General features: G+C 31.6%; 2 protein-coding genes across 2 annotated transcripts; both read left to right on the top strand.

Moving 5' to 3' along the window:
* Positions 1-505: 505 nt before the first annotated feature.
* On the top strand, positions 506-9,162 carry LOC147064902 (caspase-1-like). The gene is made up of 2 exons (XM_085958256.1): positions 506-700; positions 6,941-9,162. Exon 2 carries the CDS (start codon positions 7,140-7,142, stop codon positions 8,070-8,072), a length of 933 nt encoding a protein of 310 aa, XP_085814382.1. The 5' UTR covers positions 506-700; positions 6,941-7,139; the 3' UTR covers positions 8,073-9,162.
* A 10,462-nt stretch (positions 9,163-19,624) lies between these two features.
* Positions 19,625-24,891, top strand: LOC147064901 (caspase-1-like). The gene has a single exon (XM_085957407.1). It carries the CDS (start codon positions 19,756-19,758, stop codon positions 20,710-20,712), a length of 957 nt encoding a protein of 318 aa, XP_085813533.1. The 5' UTR covers positions 19,625-19,755; the 3' UTR covers positions 20,713-24,891.
* The last annotated feature ends 756 nt before the right edge of the window (positions 24,892-25,647 follow it).

The raw sequence follows: 25,647 nt of genomic DNA, 5'->3' as shown, positions 1-25,647 counted from the left end.
CCGGGGGGTCCGCTTCGGGATGTGGGGTCCATGATAGAATCCATTATTGTGAATGAACGAAGGTGCATTTGGATTGACTACTATTGAATTTGATTGTGCTAATAAACAAGCACATTCGTCAAAAATTAATGTAATATAAGTAGTAAAACCTTGTTTTTTTTTTCATTTCATTTTTGTATTCAGAAGTAGGTACATTGTTTATTTAAAAAGGTGTCTGTATTATTTAATGAAATAAAGGGAGGAGAGGCGCCTAGATTAGATTTTTTTAAAAGGGAGGCGTAGTAACATAAATTTTGGAAACCACTGACTTAACATTTGAATTTTGTCTAAGAAAACAAGACGTTATTTACTTACCCCACGTTTAATTTATTCAAAATGCAGAAAATTATTGGTCACTCAACGCGTACTATATTTTTTGCCGAAATACTATAATTTTGAAGGCACTGTACTATAATTCCACTTTCAAAATATGGCAACACTGATAAGTTAAAGACATATTAGATTAGTCTATAAGTATATTAGTCTATGAGTCTATGGTTAAAGTTGAAAGTTCTAGAAATATTTCGATGTTTCGGTCTCAATATTTTCAGTCTATTCTATAAGTTGAGTTAGATATTTGGAAGGTTTCCAACCGGTTTTGTATCAAACTTGCCAACTCACCTTTTCTTCTAAGGTGTGGCTGCCCATGTTTAAAACTCAGGTAATTTTTGAAATATTGTTTCTATAGGTTAGCTTGGTCGATTAGACGGGTCTTTTTACTGGTTTCCCGCCGTCGCTCGCTGCCATCTTTCAGTGAGCGCAGTGCTGCCAACCGAACTATAATTATAGTACATTTTGGTCCGCCTTACCTAACCTAACCCAACCCAACCCAACCGGCACAGTTTGGGTGTGGTTAGGTTAACCTAACAAATAATCCAGTATAGGTATCGGCTATTTTCAAAATGTGTTTGCCGTTGTATTCGTCATAACCTAACTGCACCGATTAGGTTGGGTTGGGTTAGGTTAAATGGAAAAATTGAATTAATTGAATTCGCCGATTAGCATTTTTCTGTCGTAAGAGGTGTTTAAATAAAGCAGGGCATCGGAATTTATCGAATTCTCCGTTATGTTTATGTGACAAACTAAAAACTTACATTTTCAACGTCCTATAATTTTTGACAAAATACTATGTCTTGGACCGCATACTACAATTCGATGACAAAAAGATAGCTGAATTCCAAAATGGCGACTGTCAGATAAAGAAGACGGAGCACCAGTAGCACCGATTAGACGGTTGGATCATTTTTTAAATATTATGTTATTGCAAAGAGATTGAAGACTGGAGAGGGAACACGCCATCATTTATGTACAAAAAAATACGAATCGGAGAAAAACAATTGGTATTCTGGAGCTGCTACTTCAAGTTCGTGTCGTAAAACAACATGGCGGATATAATATTGTTAATCTCTCGATCTTGAAAGAAATAAGATATTTTCATCGACGTTTTAAGTAAAAAAAACCATGGTCTCTTGCAGTGCAATAGGATGCAAAGCCAGGAGAAATGCCGGCGTATCTTTTCACAGGTATTTATAATAATAATATTACATTTTTCTTTACGTTTATTTACAAATAAGTGTTGTATTATTATGTTATTATTCGGTAAAAAAGTGTTTATTAATGGAAGAATACAAATGAGTAACAGTATTTCGGAACAATATGCATACTATTAATTATTTATACATTGATAGTTTTTCCTAAAAGATCTTTTACAATAACAATTCACAACTTTTACATCAAACGTCAAATGGTTGTTTATTGCGAAAAATCCAGGGCCGTATGCATAATATTATTTTGAATCCAAAATATACAATGTGTTTTTCAAAGTAAAACTGTTAGTGCTAGTTAATGACATTCATTAATTACATAGATTTTATATTTCATTTCAGAGTTAAATATATTTTTAAGAATACCAAACAAAAAATTGTATTTATATGTAGTATGTAATGGAGTATATGTAGCAATTTTATAATGTTATATAAATTTAATTATTTCAGATTTCCGAAAAATGAAGTTCTTCGGAAATTGTGGATTGATGCAGTCGGGTGGGAGAGCTGGGTGTCATCTAAATATTCATTACTGTGTGGGAAGCATTTCTTGGAAAGTGATTTCATCAGAGGTGGACACATTATCCGGCTGAAAGAGTCTTCAATACCATCGATATTTTATATTAATGTACTTCAGGTGCGGTAAACACTTTGTGCATTTTATACATTTTACTATAGTTTAATGAAATGATATCTCTATAACAACTTGCCTAAAGTTCCTTTTGAAAATTTTGCAATATATTCATGTATTTCTTTCAGTCAATGCTGAAGGTTCACAACCCGCCAACACTGGAAAAGATGGATGTTGACGTTACCTCTGATGATTAATCGAAAAATAGCGCTCTACCAGCAACTTCATTTGGTTCTCCCTGTACACCTCGACGGTTTATGTTAAAGCGTAAAGTTTCTTTATTTAGATCAAAAGTAAAAAAATCTTCATCAAAGAAATCGTCGACAGGCATTAAAAATCACTAGTTTAGATAATATTATTCGAGAATTAGAAAAAAAGGGAAATATTCTAGGTGAAGGCATTGAATTGTTGTCTTCGATGAACGGTCCCAACAAAGATTTTTTAATAAGATACCAAGTCTCATGAAAGTCCGGATAACAAAAAGTAGTCTGCGGAACTTCGAAAATTTGCCATTACATTACATTATTATTCGCCTGCAGCTTATAGATATGTACAATATGTCAAAAACGAACCCATGTTATATTTTTATTTCATAAAATATTTTCAAAATACACATGTGTAAATAGGTAGGTAATATAATAAACTTTTTTTTTTGTTTGTAATTAACTGTAATTATTTTTTTTTTATTAAACCGTTTTATCTAAACAATAATGCTATGTTATTTTATATAGAACAATATGTAAAAACAAGACCATATTTCTTATTCCAGTATTTAACCATTTGCTATTAACTGATTTATGTTTAATTTTTCAAAATATTGTGTTTTTTGTGTTATTAAAAATAAAATACTTACTTCCATTTGCATTATTCTTTCTTACCCTGAATCCTAATAAAGTTTTTAGTGCGGGAACTTTTTATAATGCAAATACGTTTATCATAAATTGGTTGTAAGCTTGTGTTGATAAAAAAAAATACTCAGTGGGGCGTTTTTATGTCCGAGTATGGCCCATTTGCAGCAAAGTGTACCTTGCATTTCAGAGAAATAAAACTTTGTCTCACAAAACGAGCACACACTGACATTTGTGTGCTACCTCTGTGAGAGAAGTCCAATCTCTTTGTGTTATTGCATCTTTTGAACGAGTTTACCATTATTCAATTGAAAATCCTGGTAAATGTTCCGCAAATGACGTCATGAGATTTTATAACTTTCTTTTTAGACCAAACCAAACCTAACCTAATCTAACCCATCCCAACCTAACATTACCTACCTAATATAATCTTAGTTTGTGATTCATCAAAATATATGAAAATTTTAAATTAACAATTATTGGATCGAAAAGCCTACAAAAAAAGGTATTTATTATAATTGCCTACATGGAATGTAGGCTATAACTGTTTTCGTAAAAAATATATTATAAAAGCTCATGACGGCATCTGCGGCACAATTACCAAAATCCTTATTATCAACAACAGCTGACAATATTGGTTTGAGCCGGCAGTGAATAATATTATGTGTTAACACATTGACTGCTGAGTAGATAATTACTTTTTAATTATCACATAAATAACACGCTAATTACATTGATCGGCCGCCTGATCGTTACGCGCTAGGTGCGTCTTCAGCGTCCAATGACTTAATAACTTCATTATTCTCAGAAACATACTTAATACAAAACATCTTTAAAAAAATATTTTTATACCGAATGGGACTGTTGGACAAGAATAATACGCATGCATATTATGAAAACACATACTAAACGAACCAGTATTTTGAAGACGACATTACAGAAAAAGCATGCTGTAGAAATCCTGGAGTTGTCCCAAAGATTGGACGGAGTGAATCCATTGTTCCTCTACACTCCCACTCATAATTTATCCATATTGGATTAACAAAGCATGTTAGTAAAAATATTGCTACGTAGAATATGTACCATACTCTCTCAGTATCCGTCACCCCAAAATCCAGACAGGTGTCCAATTAGTGAAAACGGAGGATTATAGTGCATACATACAAAATATGGTAAAAATTAAAACAAGTACTATTTCGTAAAAATAGTTTATATTACAGATTTATTTATAATCAAAATCAAGTATTTACTAAATTGTACATAAAACTAAACTTAAGTTTATTAACTAAATATTAAACAGTAAATCACTTGACACAACCAGTGAGGCAGATATTCTTTGCGATGAACGTACGTTAGGGTAAGAGGTACAATCGTGGGCCACCCTCCAGTGATGGGCCACTCAGCAGTAAAACACAAAAAATAGGTATTTAAAAACCTAAGTTATGGGTATTTGTTCCTATATGTGACTCACAACATCATATACTTTGGTTCTAGCACATTATTTCCTGTATAGGTAGCAGGACTGACCCTATAATTGACCATTTTGTATACCAAGTCACACGTTTTGTATTTTGTCTGACAATTGCTTAACTTTTTGTTAAGGAAATAACATACTTTGGAAGGTAAGATCTCTTTAACTATATTACTAATTATACTTTTTATTTAATAATCGTTATGCTGGATATTCAAACATATAATTATGTTAAGTCTACGACAATTTAAAATTAAAATGACACATCTAGCTGGGTGGCCATTTACTGCACTAAATATATATAGCAGTTGTATGATGGGCCGGGCTGGCCCATGACTGAAAAAATGGTTTTTTACTTTTAGTTAACTTTTTTATGCTAAATACAATATTTATAATGCACTATGGTACCTGCTGTTTTTATTTTTATGTTATTTTAATTTTAGACAGTCGTTGGCCACGTGGCCGATCACTGAATTTGTACTGGCCGATCACTGTATTTAGAAACATTTAACTTCCCATTTCTTTCAGAATATCAAAATACTGAATAATTTAAGTTTAAATATGATGTTAAAACAATAGATGATGCTGTTGCATACTTTCATAAAAATGGGGGATCACTATGATCAATACACAATACATTGGAAATATTTTCTATCCGAATCTGGTTACTCTGTGAATAGAGTTTCCTATATTATTTATCGAAAGGCATAAGTCACATCTTATCTACCAAGTTAGTGAGCTTTGTCTAAAATTTTATTTGAAATACATCTTATAGCACTATAATCCTAATGCATCTAGGATTCTTCAGCCTATAGATATAACTGTTTTTCCTTAAGTTAAGGCTGCAAAATATCGCAAAATGCTGTTTTCATCCTTAAAGATTTAACGAATGTAGTGGGCAATTAAACTGAAGAAAAGCTTAAAAATATTCAAAATACTAGCTGAGGTAAACAGATAAAACATTTTTATACCATACTTACCGATTGCGGAAAAACTTAATCAAATTAAGTCATTATCTGACAACAGCAAGAGCATAGAAAATATAACCCAATTAAATGTATCTAACGTGTCAGTGCCGTCAGAGAATGCAACATGGAAATAGATACTGAACGCATGGAAGAAATAAATGAACATATGGTTAATATATCTACTGTTCTAATTTAAACATTAGATAAAAAGAATAAAGGCAAAAACCACACATTTTAATGAGGCAATTGAAAGTAGAGGCAATCAAAAATTATAGTTTAAAAAATGGCGGCCAAAATCGTTGTGCGATTTGTGAAATAATAATAAAACATCTTAGTAAATTAGAATTTTCAGTGTATAAAGATAGCTTCCATTCAAATTGCGTTCCAAAATCTCAGCAGGTCCATGTCTCAATTGAGATTGATGTTTTATTTAGTGACTCAGGTGATGAAGTATTCAACAGATAGGTCGATAATTTTCTAAGACCTTAGAATACACTCTCTGTCACTCTATCCTCTTTTATTACATCAACGGTGAGATAAAGGAGTATGTTTGTTGATTATATCATAAGATTAGACATGTTGATTTATTATTTTATTGAAAATTATGCCTTAGTTATTTAATTTATGCAGAAAAAGACGGGTGGCCCATCACTGTCTGGAAAGTGGCCGATCACTATCTGAGCGTGGCCCATCACTGTACTTTTTGCGATTTTTTTTTCATTTATATTTTTTGTAATAATCATGTTTGGTATTATAAAATATGTACACATATATATCAATATACATGCTTTGTGAACACGAAAAAAAATTGCATTTCAATAAAACCGCATTAATAAGCTTGTTCTGACCAATCAAAGCAAGCCATTCGCTTAACTGGCCCATCATTGTACCTCTTACCCTATATGTTTTAGAGAGTACTGTATATCATAAAAAATAGTTTTTGACTGGCGGATCCCAGTCAAACGATAAGTTCATAGAAAAGATTATTCTTTGACTGTTTTTGGTATCAAAAGAAAGTATTAAGATTTTCAAATACCATATTGTAGATCAATGTTATGTTTTTTCTACAAATTCCGAAAATAAGATATCTATCTCCCAAATCAATCTCGAAATTATGAAGTCGGAAAGCCCTTACGATATCCTCAGCTTGCACCTTGTAATATGCCTCGTGACGTCTACCCTGTTTCCTGTGGGCTTTGTGCCTACGATATCCTTACCAAACAAAAATATCAATATAGCTTTATTATTTTAGTCAATTATGGAATTTGTTAGAATTCAGAAAGTGCCGCAACTATGATGATGAAAAGACTAATCGGGATTTCCTGAAAATTTGCCTTTTGTACTGAAGCTGAATATGCAGTTTTCGTTATTTTAATTTTATATTTGTGAAATGTTTCCAATGTACAAATAAAAATATTTTTTTTATTTCTTTTTATCAGAATCGGACTTTGACATTTGGTGACGAGAGAAATGATTTCGTATATATGAAATTGATACCTGTAAGTTGCTGGAAAGTAAATAAATTGTTTGGTTCATAAAATACACCTCTCAAAAAAAGCATAAGTTTCCTGATCTCTCAAAAGCCATTACTTAACAAGAATAATATCTAACATTATTTCTTTGGAGCGCTGATTCAATATGGAGTCCAAAACTGAAATGGATATTGTCGACTCCAGTGCAATTCTTAGAGCTAAGAATGAAGACCAAAATGGTAATAATCGTCAGGATGAGCACGACGCTAAACCAATCGTTATAGGCCATGGGGAAATTGTTGTAGCTCGGATGGCAGCGGAAAGAGATGCAATCCTATATAACATGAACCATGAGAAACGTGGTATGGCTATTATTTTTAACCACAAAATTTTTGACGAACACACAAAACTTAAGAAAAGGGACGGCACGGATAAAGACTGCAGTAATTTGAAAGAAGTGTTTAAGATGAAATTTGATTTCGATGTTTCGGTGTGTCCCGATTACACAGCAGATAAGGTCCTCAAGACGATTAAAGACATCGCTTCTGTTGTGGATCACACCAAACATGATTGTATTGTTATTTGTGTTCTAAGTCATGGCGATGAAGGATTCGTATGGGCCAAGGATGCTTCATACGAAACCAAATCGATCTGGGAACCTTTCACGGCAGACAAGTGCCCAACGTTGGCTGGAAAACCGAAAATATTTTTCATCCAGGCTTGCCAAGGCGATTCTACTGATGCGGGAGTAACTGTAAAACGTACAGAGGCTGACGGTGGATCTGCAAAATCTTACAAAATTCCAAATCAAGCCGATTTCTTAATCTGCTATTCTACTGTTCCCGGTTACTTGTCATGGCGCAACACCACTGATGGCTCCTGGTATATCCAAGCGCTAGTGAAAGAACTCCGTGATAATGGGACTAAGAGGGACCTTGTTACGCTGTTAACATTCGTTAACCAGAAAGTTGCCTTTCATTGTGAATCATCGAAACCGAAAGATCCAACTCTTCACATGAAAAAGCAAATACCTTCATTTACCAGTAGGTTTACTCGTTTGTTTGTATTCGGTACGAAAGCAATTGCTGACAATAAGTAATGCAGAATTATTTTTGGCAACCGCCGAATCAGAGTTTCTAACATTTTTAACATTGTGTGGTTTTTTCAAAAATTTATTAGTTCTCCACGTTGTTTGACACCACTCTCGCATTACTTATAGACCATTTGCAGAGTGTCATTACTTATCATTGAATTTATTTACCTAACTGCCTGCGCTAATTATTACTCCGTGACAAAGGATTGTTTGTGGCTTCTGTCACGATAATATAAGTATATTTGTCCTCAGGATACAAGAAAATATAGTATTTTATTTCATTTATTTGTACACAAGATATAATGAACCTGATGTGAAAATGAGCGAAATACCATTTTTACTTGATTTCTGTATAAGATATACTTCGATAGCTTTCATTTGTGTTTCTCAATTCTGCCATTATTAAATTTAGTAGTGTCGGTAGTCGTTAAACGGCCGACTTCCATTGCCTAATATTATGCAGTTATTTAGTATGACTAAGCATCTGACCTTATGTCATAATATTAATAAAATTTATCTGTGAAATAAATTTTCTTTCATAATATTTTTGCTAAAAGCAATTTTAATGCATTTATTTTTTATTTATAGTGTATTATCTAGATCTGTGCTTCCCAATTTTATAACGTGCTCGCACCCCTTTTAGGGGCAGGTATTTTGAAAACAATAATATTATACATACAAATTTAACAGACATTAAATGTTAAATTTTAATGGTTGTTTGGAAATATGGGATATCGTCTATATTACAGTGGCGAAGGGTGGAGGTAGGCTGTAAAGATCCGCCATAAATAATGCACATTAAACTTTGTCAGCCATACGTATTTGTTTCATTGAAATAATACTACAATTTCCAGATGGTGCTGGTTAGTTTTCAAAATTCAATTAGATAATTGTAAAAAAGCAAAACAAGCCATAATAGATAATAGTAAAAAAATACTCGTCTATCTATAAAATATCTAAAATTGTGCAATTAAATAATACATAACTTTGGATATTTTATAGGTAGAATAATATTTTTTATCTATTATACCTAGTTTGGTTATGAATTTAAAAATAATAACCAACAATATGTATAATACGTATTCGTAATCCAATGAAAACAAATAAGTATGAATGAAAACGTACCCACAATTTAGTTGTATCGCCCAAAATATACCAAACCTATTATGGTTTGATTTAGGTAGGGTTTAATTGATTTTTCAAAACTAAACAGCACCATCTTTAAATTGTAGTCTGTTCAATAAAAACAAATATGTATGACTGACAAAGTTTAATGTGCACTATTTATGGCGAATCTTAACAGCCTACCTCCACCCTTTGCCACTGCTATATTATATCTGTCACAGTCACACAACAGGTAATATAATATTTTTATGAGAAAAAAAATCATCCACATACCATTTCAAATTTTTAACGCACACCGTTATTAGTAGGGGTACATAATATACCAGTTTCTTTAACACAGATGTAAATTATTAAAGATGTGATTTTTGTGTTCATTTTTTACTGCCTCAATTTTATTGTTATGTTTATATTAGTGGCATACGGTCCATAGAAGTAGATGCAAAGCATCTTTAGAAGTAATGGTTAAAGTACTATTTACTAGTTATATTTTTATTGTGCAATTGTGTGTTATATTTAACTTTACTGTACTTTTAAAGTTCTATTTTATTATTAATGATATATTGTGTTACTTAAATATTTTTAGAATATTTCAGAACTATGTACTACTAATGACTGCAATGTACAACATCATACTACCTCCGTCTGAGACAATACCCTAAATCTTAGTATGATAATGTGTAACATATAGTAATTAGTTTTTTTAACTAACGACATACTGTCAAGCAAAAATCACCACACGTCACCGGTTTGTATCAATCAGTGGCAAAGGGTGGAGGTAGGCTGTTAAGATCTGACATAAATAATGTACACTAAACTTTGTCAGTCAAACGTATTTGTTTTCATTGAACTAAGCGATAGTGCCCATAGAACGCGTCGAGCGGGCCATATCGGCGTATGAAGCGTTTATTCATAACCATAATCACACGTCTCTTGCCGCGCATTACCCTTCACCTATGTAATAAGCGGCCCAAGCAGCACAAAATAATTATTATTACAGCGTCTCTCATAACAAAGCAATAAAAATATTATATTATTTCGGGCTTGTAATTAATATTTACGACGACATTATTCAACCAGCGAAATATAGGACACGGAATAAAATTAAACAAAGAGTTCTCTGTTATTAAATAATGACTTCTCGCCCGTCGAACGACGACGCTTCCACAGCGTGATTTCGCTCGCTGTGTGCAATGAATGGACTCCATTGTATTTTCTTTCATTCGTATCGCCGAGAAGCCAAAAACGATGATTCATGCGGCGGGCGCTCATAATGCGTCGTCAAATCCAGTGGGCGCTGGCGTATTTATTACGTTGTATTTTCGTTGATTTACGCGCCACTTGTGAAATTTTGCGCGAGAGCCACACTTGCTGCGTTAAGTGGGTTTTACGCCTAAGACTACAATGTGTAGATAGTGTTTGTTATTTTTTTTTCATTCAAATAAACCTTGCCTAATCCAAGCAATAGTCAAAAATATTCATTTATCTATAAAATAACAAAAATTATGCCATTAGTGATGCACAAACTGCGGCCTGTAGCATCACCATTATGAATAAATTAAAAATAATAAAATGTATGTCTCGTCTAGTATAATATATCATTATTTTTTAACACTTTTACCCACTAAAAATTAGAAAATGGATAAATTGACCCATCCAATAGGTTGTGCACCACTGCATTAAACCATACGTAATTATAGATATTTTATAGATTAATTAATTTTAAATAACTAATCAACACCATCTGTAATATATCGTCACTGTTCTGGCAGTAGACACTAATTCGAAAAAATTAAATATTGAGTTAGTACCAAAATATTCCTTATTTCAAACTTTACCGTCTGGAAACCTTCTTAATAAATAAACAGTCTTTATTTTAAAGTCATCCTTTTTACGATTACTTAATAAACTCACATGATAGACCATTTCAAACATTTTAACAACTTCAAAGTCAAATTACTCAAAACTAGTATTCTCCAGTTAGTGTGTTCTGCCAGAACAGAGACGATATATTCTTGGTTCAACGAAAACAAATAAGTATAACTGAAAAAGTGTGCACTATTTTTTTCAGATCGCCGATAACATACTGAAACTATTATGGTTTGGTTTACGCAGGTTTTAATTGTATTTTAAAACCTAACCAGCACCATCTGCAAATTGTGTTCTTAGTTGAATAAAAACAAATAAGTATGACTGATAAAGTTTAGTGCGCACTATTTATTTTGAATCTTAACAGCCTACCTCCACCCCTCGCCACTGGTATCTATATTATAACATATTACAACTAAAATAAGTCTGTCAAATGTGTAATGGAAGATCAAGCCTTTCACTATTGTAAGGAGATTCTACATTTGTATACATTTAATTCAGCAGTTATACTACTGCCAGCCAAAGTTTAATAGCATTTAAAACAATATAATATAATAATATGTAAGTTTAGAAATGTTCAGAAACATACAGGGTATCATTATAATAGATTGGTATTAAAATTAAACTTTGGTTTGTACCGCTATAAGTATAATGTGATTATTCATATTGAGCTCAATTATCATATCGCACTCATTAGTTACCCACTCACTAATATTTTTAAAGATCCGTTGAGACATTCACAGTTCTTCATTGTAATGACTGGCAATTGGGTCATCGCCATATGTATTTTCCTTTTCATAATCTTAAAGACTCTGGCCTTCCCTGTTTCAGAAAAAATCACACACCCCTTTGTATTTATACTGTTTACGATATTATCAAAAAGAACAAAACTGTCACCAAAAAATGTATAAAAAGAACATCTCCCTCTTGGAAATGTTTTGGTGCATATGTGTCCCTTGGAAATTTTCCAAAAACCATACATTGTTAATTTATGCTATTGGTTTCTAAGTCAGTTACTTTAATCTTTTAAACACATTTTTCATGATTCAAATTCTCTTTTTCGTGAAAGTATTTTTGCATTGTATGTAAGTTCATTAACAACTATCAGTTTCAACACCTTGTGCTAGTACAATGATATTAAAGGTGATATTTCCAACTGTCCGAAACCATCCGAAATGGCGCAATGCGCATGCGTAGAAAGTAAACCGGAAACAGTTTGAGATTTGACGTTTGGTTCGCTGTTCCAGTGTAAATCAAACCATTCTCTGACCGTTTGAAGTGGTCTGGTATGAAACGTCAAAGCACTTCTGACGACGATCTGTCGAAAGTGATAACGGCCAAGACAGGATTTAAGTAACCATAATGCTAACAAGAAACGGCTTTTGGTCTTATTCTCCCAAAATTCCAGCCATATTTTCTACGCAAAGAGTTCGATTTAATATCATTAGGTACCTAGGTAAGTATTATTATCATGTCAGACCAACAATTTATTTTAATTTTATATTTTATTTACGGAGATTCTAAATTACAAACTGTCTTAAATCAACCCGGAATGATCAGATTTTATATTATCTAACTAATTTTAGTAGATACTACCCATCAATATTATAAATATATGTTCGATTGTCTTCTAAGTCACATTACACAAGTGGGCGATTAGGAAAAACTTTGAGCAAAAGTAATTTTTAAAAACTTTTGTCATAAACTAAATGGCTACATATTCATGAAGCATTATTTATATTTTATGCATTTAAAATAAATGAATACGACAATTAAATTTGTGTTATTGTAGATGACGAGTCAACATTTCAATAATTATTGTGTTGCTGTTTTAGAGACAAGTAAATGATTGAATTAATTTTAAGTACTGGCAACAGTAATTAGTCGGCAGAAATACGTTCCCGTGGAATTTCTGACAAACGCCCAGAGAACTAACAGTCCAATTTGATTTGTTTGATTCAGGTTGACTGAAACAAAGCTTTAAATGGAGGTTAGTTGCAACTTTAATAATATTCATCGACTACCAATTTTTAATGGTTTTTGATTATATTTAAACATGGGTTTCTAATAAATTTAATGTTTTTTTTTTAAGTCTTTATTTTGCCATTCCTTTTCTCTAATAATTATATGCTAAAAACATCTGTAAAAAAAAAAAAAATTATTATACATACATAATTTTTGAAAACACTTTAAATTCAAGGATAACAAAAAGTAATTAATATACTTATTCTATTTACAGTCCTAATAGTGCATAGATTTACAGGCACCAATAGTATTTTAAACTCTTGTGATAACTGTTAATACGTAGAAGTGCTGACTGTCTCTCCAATCTCATTCTTCAAGCGTAAGCGAGACGTGATGTTGTCATTGTATGGTGCTATTTTAACAGGTTGTGCAAAATTTGTTAAATGTCAATTTTCTATGCGGTGTAGTTTGTTTTATTTCTGAGAGGTTCATACATGCAATTTTATAACTAACTTGCACGATAATACATGCATTTTCTTGTTATGGTCACGATAATACTTACTGTCAGCTGTAAATCCATACATGTGTAAACGGGGTATTAATGTGCTTTGATGGTTTTTTTGTGATAATCTCGAAATGGCGGTTCATGGAGGTAACTGACTTTGAAACCAATAGCCTCAGTTTTCGCTAATTTATAGATAAAGTATTTTGTGTTACTTAAAACATACACAGTTATACATTTTGTGAATTTTTAAAATTTTATCATTTTCGTGCACTAGGAAATTGTAGTATTGTGCACATGAGTTTTGCCAGTGTGTACTTACTGTGCTTACAGTTTATCTCATCATTGATACATGATATAAAATAATTCAATAAGTAAATGACTGGAAAATACGCTTGTTTGAATTAATATACTTTTTAACTAACATTAATATCTACCTATATTTACAATAAGTATGTATATAATACATTTTTAAGCAAACATCCATTTTATGTATCAGTGGCAAAGGTTGGAGGTAGGCTGTTGAGATCTAACATAAATAGCACACTAAACTTTTTCAGATATATTATCTATTTGTTGTCATTGAACTAAGAATACAAATTGCAGAATGGTATTGGTTAGTTTTTAAAATTTAATTAAACCCTGCCTAAAGCAAACCATAAAAGTTCTTTTAGACGTCAGTTCTGTTGTCTGTTCAGTCGAGGTTTCCGTTTTGGTCCATTCAGTTTTGAAACGGCGTTGTACTTAGCCTTTAGTTCAGTCAGTCAGTTGACATTTGAGTTGTCAAATGCTGATGCATATTATTTATCCACTGAAAATGAATGTTATATTTATAATAACTTTCTAATCATGTGGTTGGTATTATAATGCAGTACCTATTTTTGAAGAAATAATATTTCAATCAAAATTAAAAATGTAGTATGAAAATTACTGCAACATAGTAATTTACACGTCAATTTAACTGACAACTAGAGATGAGAAAACTGGTCGATTTTGAAGACTAAGTATACTTACTACCAGTATAAAAAAATACTTAGTATATAAACTGGTTCCAAAATACTTACTAGTATTTGGAATACTATATAGATCGTTTGGCGTGCGTATGCGACAAAAGTTTCATACTCAACTGAAACTAAAACCAACTCCATATTATTAATATTTTAAAATACGTATCGGCTCAGGGAACTGTATATCGGCTTCAGTATAATCGCTAAAAATACGCTGAGCTCCGCTTGTCGAAAAGTCCCATTTATTATAAAATTTTAAATTTATGAGTTGTTTTTCTGTTAGGTTACAATATTATTGTTAACAAAAATGAATAACATTATTTTTTTTAAATTTTAAACTCTTTTTGAGCGGTATATAACAAGCCTAAGCCTGTGCGTCATCTCACCACTGTGCTGCGACACAAAATTTATGGCCTATTATTATTCATACTTTTGAACGCAATAGACTAATAAATTAAAATATACATATATTCAAGTGCTATTTCGTTTGTGCGCATTTAATGTCAATAGTGTTGAAAGTCTACCAACTGGCGAGTGCACAGAACAGCAACTCGCGATGATATCATCACAAGTTTTTTTGGAATAAGTTTATTGGGCCACAAATACTTAGTATGGGTAGTTTCATCTGAAACTTGAGTACACAAACTGGTGACAGTATTTCCAACTCACCTCTACTGACAACTCTAAAAAGTTTCGGTTTCAGTCGGCCGCTTCAGGTTTGTATTTACACGTCAGTTTAACTGACAGCTTAACTGAAACAGAGATTGATCGTTTAAAAGCACCTTGATAGATATTAGATAAAAATATTCTTCTATCTATAAAATATCTAAAATTATGCCATTAAATCATACATAACATTAGATATTTTATAGATAGTAAAATGATTTTTGTCTGGTGTAGTTTAGGCAGGGTTTAATCGAATTTTAAAAACCATTTGTAATCTGTATTCTTAGTTCAATGAAAATAAATAAGTATGACTGAAAAAGTGTAGTGTGCTCTGTTTATGTCGAATCTCTACAGCCTACCTCCACCCTTTGCCACTGATATATTCTATCTATATGTATCTCATCATATTGAAGATTAAGGTAAATTTTTTAATCAATTACCAACTTACCTCTATATAAATTTTATATATACATTTGTTTTTATTGAATTGTTAAATAGAATTTAATAGTACCCTATTCTGTTATTCCCACTGTATTTCTGTTAATTTTTAAGACGTAAACCACCTATAATTCTATCATATTGCTTCATTGTCAATGTTAGTGACATAAACTTTATTTGCTGTTATGTGTGTCTGACTATTAACTTTAAAATGTGTTATTTTTAATATTACATAATAAATATAAATAGTAATTGTTTTTACATACTAATATGTTAATTATTGGAGATTTTATTATTTGAGAGCATAGAAAATACATTCATATCTCATTTAATTAGAGATTAGGTATTATAATTAACATTTCTTTGTAAATACCTAAATCTGGCTTGATAAATTTAATGATGTACAGTCGAACTTGGTTATTACGAGGAAGATGGGACTGACTGAATTTGCTCATTATAAGCATTACTCGTTATATTGATATATAACATTTTTCGCACCACATTCTATTTAAGCATAGAACATAAAAAATCTTAAAACCATCGTAAAAATCCCCGAAACAAGCATGGTATTCATAAACTACAAAAGAAGTTGTTTGCTTGTATTTTTATATGCAATTTCAACCATATGCAAGGATTCTTTTTCAATGTTGTCGGCGAAAACACCAATTAGGTACTTAGACACTTAAGTAGTGTCATAAACGTAATCCGATCCCAGCGGCATCGGTCTAGTTAACTGCGCGGTCGGATTTTATTGCTTAGGGTCGAAAATGTTGTTTTTAACAGTTTTGCTCGATATAACCGAGAAGTAGCTTGTTATTAAAGTGAATTGTATGGAGAAAATCATAATAAAATGTCAACAAATGTTTCCTCAGTACATCCGTGATCGTAATAACCAAGTTCGACTGTATATTGTATAAAGAATTTTGGTTCTGTGTGCCTTATTTGAATGTTTGTACATTTTAAAAAAAAACTGTTCTTCCATAGTCTAATCTCATATTGGATAATATTGTTACTATTTTTTATAGTCATATACATCCATTTATAAATTATATTTTTACAGTAAATCTATTTGGAATATTTTAATTATTTCCACATATCTATTGATATAAACGTTGATTATTTTGTTGTATAAAATCTATTAAAATATTTGCAATACCGTTCATTGTAGGTATCTGACAGTATATTATTATTTCAATGAAGTTCCTTGTCCATTTTTACAGTCCTTAGTTTGGTGTACACAGATTAAGATTGGATATCCTAGAGGTGTGAAGTATGTAATATATTTAAAATAAATATTTAGTAAATGAATTCACATATTTTGTTTTATTTATTTAGAACAGGGATTACCAAATGATTTATGAACTAGAAGGGAGTGACAGGAACATATTTTCAGGATGAAACATCCATAATTTTTGGGGGTGGAAGCATTTAATCTACATTTTACGAAATGTTTATTTTTTGATCAAGCAGTGAATATGTTGCTAAGTCTAAAAACATCAATTCTTAGGGCAGCTCATCATCCAAAAACATATAATCTGATTTAACAAAGAATACCAACCTTACGCCCTGAGAATTGATGTTTTTAGACTTATCAACATATTCATGCCATACATGGATATATCCGTGCATGGCGTGAATATGTTGATAAGTCTAAAAACATCAATTCTCAGGGCAGCTATTTGTAAGGTTGGTGTTCTGTGGTAAATCAGGAATCTTTTAAAATTTTAGTTTGTTACAAACATTTTACTAAAATTTAAAAACATCAGACCATGTCCGATCCTAATAGGATCATAATATGGGCCTCCACAGAGTGGAGGTTTGTATTACTCGTAACAAATTTGTTTTTATGAGAAATGGATGTCAGCCACTTGCTCAACCTATTAGGTCCATATTCTGACTCATACACAAATTGAAAAACAATATATGTGTTGCTGAGTTTCAAAACCCGCTATAACACTTTTTCATTATGTTGAGAAAATCAATAAAAACTTTTTGAACTAAAAAGGTTTTTGAATGTTTCAGTAGTGTTATAGCGGGTATTGATAGACGCATTGATTTTGTTTCATAAATAACAGTTAATCGTAGTGGATTTTGAAAGAGGCGATAAAATTTTCATGTAGAGATTTTAATAACGAATCCATCGATATATAATATAATATCTTAATTATTTCAAAAAAGTGTTATAGCGGGTTTTGAAACTCAGCGACACATATGTACTTGCCAGACCCAGGATTCGATCCTGGGACCCACGACCCATCGTGGGTGTTTTTAATTTTTGTATTCTTAATTAAATAATTAAGTATTACTGACAAAGTTTAGTTTGTACTATTTATGCCAGATATCCACAGCCTACCTGCACCCTCTGCCATTGCTCTACTGTATATAAAATTTTAATTAATCAGAGGCAGAATCAAGTGAAATATTGTCAGTCTGAGCTGTATTTCTTTCCGCTTCTTGCTCCTGCTCCTCAAGGTGAAGGAGTTCTTGCTCTATAATCAGAAGCCCGATTTTCCTTTTGGTACTCAACTGCAACTTGGGAGAAAATGTCTTTATTGTTGCGGCATGAGCCAACATAAGGATATCCACCGTGTCTAATTTTTTTTTTTCTCTTGGAGGTAAGTAATAATTTTCTCAACAGATGATTTTTCCTTTTTGCGCTTTCTGTCTTACGATGTCTTCAGTGCTGTGGCTGTTGAAGTGATAGTGGATCGATGTGGACTTAGCTCAGTGTTATACCGTACCAACCGTACTATAATTATAGTATTTGTACTATAATTATCGTCTGCGTACTATGTTTGATATAAAACAGGTATCGTATGCCCAAAATACCTACTATAATTTTGAAAAATCGGAAAAAAGTTGGCAATAGATGAAAAATATCGCTTAAGTAACCGGAGAGAACTAAAAAACAGCCCTTTTGAACTTTATGAACTTTATCTAAAAAAACAAGACGTTAGTTTCTTAACTGTAAATTTTCTCTAAAAAAAAGGAGACGTTAATTAGATAACATGTGAATTTTGTCTAAAAAAACAAGTTACTTTACGTGAAATATAAGATAAGATATGCCGCTTCCAGCGTTTGCTGATAAGACTTGAGTGTTGTTGATTCCCATATATCTATAAAATATATAAAATTATTCCAGTAAATCATACATCATTTTAGACATTTTATAGATAGATAAATATTTATTATCTATTATGGTTTGATTTTTATGAAAGTACATTTCGTCGCTTAAGGCGAAGTCTTCATTGAGCCTTTTTTAAAGAGGCACCTAGCGGAAAAATACGAAGCTTGCAATTTGAGACATTTTTTTGATAATTTACAATTTCAACAGTAATAATGTATGAATATGTATTTGAAAACATTAAAAATAAAAATATTTTTTATTTTAAGTCAAAGACAAACTTACAATTGTAAAAAATGTAATAAAATGTGAATTTGTTCTATCGGTCCGCACCCTATTATTACATATATTTTATGGTCATATTTATTATTAATATTTAGTTTATTAAGTTTTCTAAGCATCACCTAAGCGATTTTTGACAAATTCATAGTTTTAATATTTTTTATATCTATTTTAAAAAACATCGATTTTTATAAAAAATATAAATGTGTATAACTTGAAATCCTTTTTATTTATATCAAATCAATTATTTTTATAAATATAAATAAAATATTTATAGAAAAACAGAGCAGGCTTTGCTCTGTATTAATTATAATCCTAAATCTAATATTAAGTTTTATATGTTAAATAATTTTTTTTGTAAACTAGATAAAAGAATAAATAGTCGTAACGTCATAAAAAGGGGTATCAATTACACTACCCAACATCCCGAGAAAAACAAATTTTAACACCACTCCTTTTCATACCACCTCTTTAACTTGTCCTCGTGCTTTCGGAGGTGTTACTGTTTTATTTATATTTGTGAAATATTTTCAATGTTCCTAATAAAAATATTTTTTTTTATTTGTTTTTACTAGAATTGGATGCATAGGTTCCTGGAAGGTGAAAGATAATTTGTTTTATTTATAAAACATTATTTACAAAAAATATCAAGATTTCTCATACCTCACAATAACATTCAGCAATATTATTTCTTTACTGAAGAGCTAATCCAAAATGGACTTTAAAACTGATATGAATATTGTTGACTCCAGTGCAATTCTTGGAGCTACGAATGAAGACCAAAATGGTAGTAATCGTCATGACGAACACGACACTCGACTAGCTCCCATTATAATAACCCCTGGAATTACAGCTGATATGGTGGTAGAAATAGATGCAACGCATTATAACATGAACCACAAGAAACGCGGTATGGCTGTTATTTTTAACCACAAAACTTTTGATGACAAGGATCTTTTGGTTAGAATTGGCACGGATAAAGACCGCGATGATTTGAAAGAAGTATTTGAGAACAAATTAGGTTTCAAAGTTTCAGTACATGAAGATTATACATCAGATCAAGTCCGAAAAGAATTAAAAAAAATTGCTTCTATGGATCACACCAATCATGATTGCATAGTTATTTGCATCCTAAGCCATGGTGAAAAGGGCAAAATATGTGCTCAAGATGACCCTTACGATACTAAATTGATATGGCCGCTTTTCAAAGCAGATAAATGTCCCACGTTGGCCGGAAAACCGAAAATATTTATCATCCAGGCCTGTCAAGGTTACATGGTAGATGACGGAGTGACTTTGAAACGGAATCAGACTGACAGTGAAACCATGTATGATTGTCACCACAGTCCCGAAATATCTTCATACAAAATTCCTAATCATGCTGATTTTTTAATCGCTTATTGCACCGTTCCTGGCTATTTATCGTGGCGCTGCAGAATTATGGGCTCCTGGTACATCCAAGAACTGGTGACGGAACTTCGCAATAGTGGGACTGAAAATGATCTCGTCACAATATTAACAATTGTTTGCAACAGAGTTGCCATTCTTTATGAATCATCCACAGAGGAACCACATCTCCACATGAAAAAGCAAGTACCTTGTTTTATCAGTATGTTGACCCGTTTTCTTAAATTCGATAAAACAACTACCAATAATGAGCAAGTTGAATAAAAGCAATAACGCCACTGTCCTTTAGTCATTTAATGGGAAATCAAATTTGCATGCCATTAAAATGTGGACGGTGGTAACTTTGCACATTAACCCAATTTTTTAATTTACTTTTTGTGGGCATTTTGCATTTAATCTGTTGGGTTGTACATGTAGAATAATATGCGATTACTTTGTACATAATATGAAGCGTCTATTTCCAATACCCGTCAAATTTTTCAATTCTCAATATTTTTGTTTTAGATTTACAGTATAAAAAATACAAAACCCGTTTGGAGGTAGTGGAGTTTGATTGTTATCACATGATTTGGCGGAGTTAGTAAGTAATCACTGTTGGACATTTTTTCAGCATGATACAGGGTTACCAGCAATAATTAGTTCAAATGCAAGTTTTAGTTTTAAATATTTTTATTGAATAAAATTGATTACATAATAATATTATAATGACATAAAATAATAAAAGCTCTAAACCAGGGGTTCTCAACTGGAAAACAAGGAAATTGTTACCGCCTTTTCGAAAATGTATACAAAATAACAGTTAACTCGAAAAAAAGGTTTTCACAAAAATTTAGTTTTTAATAAAACAATACCTACCAAATTAGATTCTTTATCATCGTTTTTCATTGCGCACACAAATGTGTCCGCTGCCGCACTTGCGCCCGCGGGCACAGAATTGGAATTCTCTGCTATAGACAATACTAGCATGCAGGTAGAATATTTAGTAATATTAATTTATAGGTACATATTATTTTAAAATCGTATATTATTTTTTAAAAAACTGCAATATTAAGAACTTAGTAGGTAATTTTTAAACAGATAGTTACGTACATAAATAATTATACGTCATTCTACTTTACACTTTAAGCCACTTGATGAGCCATATTTATAGGTTTGTAGCTTAAAACTTTTTTCTGCATAGGTTCCACAAATATGTATGTGTGTAAAGTAAAAATTTGCGTAGGTGTATTCTTTACATTGCGTAATTAATTTGATATACCGTCACCAATAATAAAAAAATACCTAGGTACCTGCATATTATGTTTTGTAGATATTGGTTCGAGAATTTGGCCATTTTTCATAAAAGAATTATAACATTAAATAACGATACTGTAATTAAAAATGTATATATTGGCACACTGTATATACCTAGATCTGTATTTGAATATAAATTATAAATTAATAATTTAACACCAAACAATATTTCAACATAATTTGTCAAACACCCAGTAGTTGTCAAAATTAGAGGGAAATATTAAGAACTTCATTTACCTTTCTTTGCATTGATTTCTTTTTTCTATAAGTATCTTTGCTGAATATGCTTCCTTCCTTTATTTGGAGAACTTTTTGGCATGTTTGTCAATAATTTTGACATTGACACTTGGTAAAAACACAGAGGAAATGGACACGATATTCGCTGTTTGAGAGCTAGACCGCCATCTTGCATTACCGCGCAATCCAGAGCGCTCATTGGCTGATGAAGGATTTGGCGGTTATAGGAACGATTTGCCGTCTGGAGATGGCGGATTTAGAAAATAACTTGATACTTTCGAGTCGTATTTCCTAGGGATATAACATATTTAGGAACAAAATAAATACACAGGCTGCACTGATTCTTATTCATCGACACGAAACAACCAAAACATGACTTTTTCGTGATTGTGGACTTGGCAGGTATTGAAAATAGACGCCTCACATATTATAATATTTTCGTATTCTTATCGTGTTGTCTGTGCTTTTAAATAACTTAACAACGCAACCATTACTTAATAATGTACGAGTAGAATTATTTTTGCCAACCACCTTATTAGAATTTCTCAGTGTCATATATTATAATAATAACAATGTTATACTTTCTTATGATCAAATTTCTTACATTATAACTACATAACTATATTACTATTATTTTACTGGTGTGTGGTATTTAAAAAAATATCAGACTACTAACACTAATATTGAATTATTTAGATATTAGTATTTTTAATTTATCCCCTCTGTTGCTTCAAGTACTTACAAGCAATTTTAAAGCATTTATTATTTTATTTAAAGTATCTAGACCAGCGGTGCACCACCTATTTGAAAGAAGGGCCAATTTATCCATTTTCTAAATTTTCATGGGTCGTAGTGGGTAAAAATGTTGAAAAATAATGATACTAGACGAGACATACATATTATTATTTTTAATTTAATAGTTACATAATATTGGTGAGGAAGTACTTGTTTTTTTGGGCCTGATTGTGTTCACTGAAAATATGAATAATGGTTCTAGTATAGTTCAAATATTTTTCTTTTAAATCTAATTGTATCTACCTAGTTATTAATGATTTCATTATTTTACAGTAAGTATTAAAAATACATTGATATTGCATTTAAAATACCTATTTTAACAAATACTACTTACTCTAAAGCAGTGGTTTCCAAACTTTATGTTACTACGCCTCCCTTTTAAAAAAATCTAATCTTGGCTATTCAGACACCTTTTTAAATAGTCAAAGCCCCACATCCTGAAAATTGTTTTTTTAAATCAATGAATGCATTAGTGGTCCTTGGATTGATTTATTGACTCATTTTTTTTTTATTTCATAGACTAGTTTAAGAACAAAATTATCATTCCTAAACAAATTTGCCTCAAATTTAAACATGATTTTTTGACCCTAGCCAGCGCGCTTCACAATAGTATAGAAGTGAGATATTATAAAATTCGACTCCATATTTTCAGACATGTTTGCAAACAACCTTTTATAGGACTGTTTTTTATGTACTTTATAACTACTGGCCGTTTTATAAACTATGCATTTAGTTTAAAATTAATTCTCCATTAATTGTGTTAAACTTTTCGCGCCTCCCTTTGCAACACCCCGCGCCTCCCATTTTTGAAATCGCTGCTCTAAAGTCTAAATAATACTCACATCTAACTTGATAAAGTTAGTGATGTAGGTATCTATAAGGAATTTTGGTGCCACTTTAGACGGTGTTTATTTAATCTATTTTTAGAAGTAAATTAGGTTTTTTTTTCAGAATAAATAATTATTGTGTATAATTTATTTCTTGAGTACAGCGTTCGTGAAATTGGTATTGCAGTCTTCGTTCTTATCACACGTGTCTCGCACTGGAAACAGGCCAATACCGATCCCGCGAACGTCAGTTATGGACATACTTTGGGACTTCTGTCCGTCACTATATCAAACTGATTAACACTGTACCATACTTACTTTTTCTGGAAATGAAAGGCATTCTTTACCTTACCCCGTCTTTTTTGATTTTGTAATTGAAACTGCCCGTCCCTGCCTATTGACCACAAGTCACCGCATATTTACATCAAAGACGGGCCCGTTAAAGGTATCCAAAATGGAAGATGTCACTGAAACCATTCTTCTTTAGTTAGTCCTAAACTATTTTTGTGAACATATTATTAGATATATAATAATATTATTATTATATTTATAAAAAATAGTTTTTATACAATTTTAAATTATTCCTATATCTAGACTTTCTAGACCCTCAGTTGGCCAAACTTTTTACGTGCTATTTGCCAAAAATTTTAAAAGTGCCGTACATTTACATTTGCCGTGCGTTTACATTTGAGTTGCACACACCGCTGCCGCCCCCGCCCCGCTGCAGAATGGTATCGCTTAGTTTTTAAAATTTAATTAAACCCTGCCTAAACCAAACCATAATAGATATTAGATAAAAATATTCTTCTATCTATAAAATATCTAAAATTATGCCATTAAATCATACATAACTTCAGATATTTTATAGATAGAAGAATATTTTTATCTATTATGGGTTTAGGCAAGGTTTAATTGAATTTTGAAAACCATTTGCAATTTGTATTCTTAGTTCAATAAAAACAAATAAGTATGAATGAAAAAGTATCCATATTTTTCAATCAGATATTATTATCTATGCCAGCGGTCAGCAACCCTTTTCCAAAAATTCGTGGCATAGGTTGCCTGGCGCTGACCTATGCTATTCATGTTGAAGATTAAAGTAAATTTCGTATGGAACTTATTATCATTAATTACCTACCTCTATATAAATATATATATTTGTTTTTATTAAATTGTTAAACAAAATTTAATAGTACACTTTTCCGGTATTCCCTCTGTATTTCTGTTAATTTTTAAGACATAAACAATCAATTATTCTATCATTATATTTCTTCATTATCAATGTTAGTGTCATGACCTTTATTTTCTGTTTTGTATGTCTGATTATTAATTTTAAAATGTGTTATTTTTATTTTTATATAATAAATATAAATACCTAGTAATTGTTTTTACTCACTAATATGTTAATTATTGGAGATTTTATTATTTGAGAGCATAATATAATATACATTCATATCATATTTAATTAAAGATCAGGAATTATAATAAACATTTCTTTGTAAATCTGGCTTGATACAATTAAGTAAGTAACTATTGTTGAGAATATTCGATCGGTGTGATTTAGACAATTGCAATGTATATAGTCAATATCATATTATTGATCAATCCCAATTTATCCACCCTATCTAGCTGTGTTACTACACGCATATAAAGCCTCATACTGAATCTCTGTACTTGAGATTAACTGACGAATACACAACTCTGAGTGCTCGGCCGTAGTGATTTGGCGGGCGCGGCGCAGCGGTGTCTTGCAAAACTCAAACGTATAACCGTGTGTATTATGCCTCAAAAAAGACACTGTTTACGAACATTTCACACACGGTTATACGTTTGAATTGCGCAAGACGCAGCCGCGCCGCCCCCACGTGACCACTACGTTCTTGCACTGAACATTAACATCCTTTGAGTCAGTCGCATTACTGGGATACATCTTCCACTGGACCACATGAAGGATCGGGGCCCATTGCGATACACCAGTTCAATAGGGGAACAACTCATAAAACCTTGTTCCGAGATAATGGCGTTTGAATTTTTTGCAGTAATTCTT

This window comes from Rhyacophila brunnea, unplaced genomic scaffold (genome assembly GCF_057557595.1).
Source record: "Rhyacophila brunnea isolate RB1 unplaced genomic scaffold, BYU_Rbru_1.0 scaffold_7, whole genome shotgun sequence".
Taxonomy (NCBI): Eukaryota; Metazoa; Arthropoda; class Insecta; order Trichoptera; family Rhyacophilidae; genus Rhyacophila; species Rhyacophila brunnea.
The sequence above is the reverse complement of the archived record's forward strand: the minus strand, read 5'-3'. Positions and strand labels throughout refer to the sequence as shown.

Bases quoted from the DNA above. Each gene is read 5' to 3' on its own strand.
- LOC147064901 (XM_085957407.1), top strand. From the start codon at position 19,756: ATGGACTTTAAAACTGATATGAATATTGTTGACTCCAGTGCAATTCTT.
- LOC147064902 (XM_085958256.1), top strand. From the start codon at position 7,140: ATGGAGTCCAAAACTGAAATGGATATTGTCGACTCCAGTGCAATTCTT.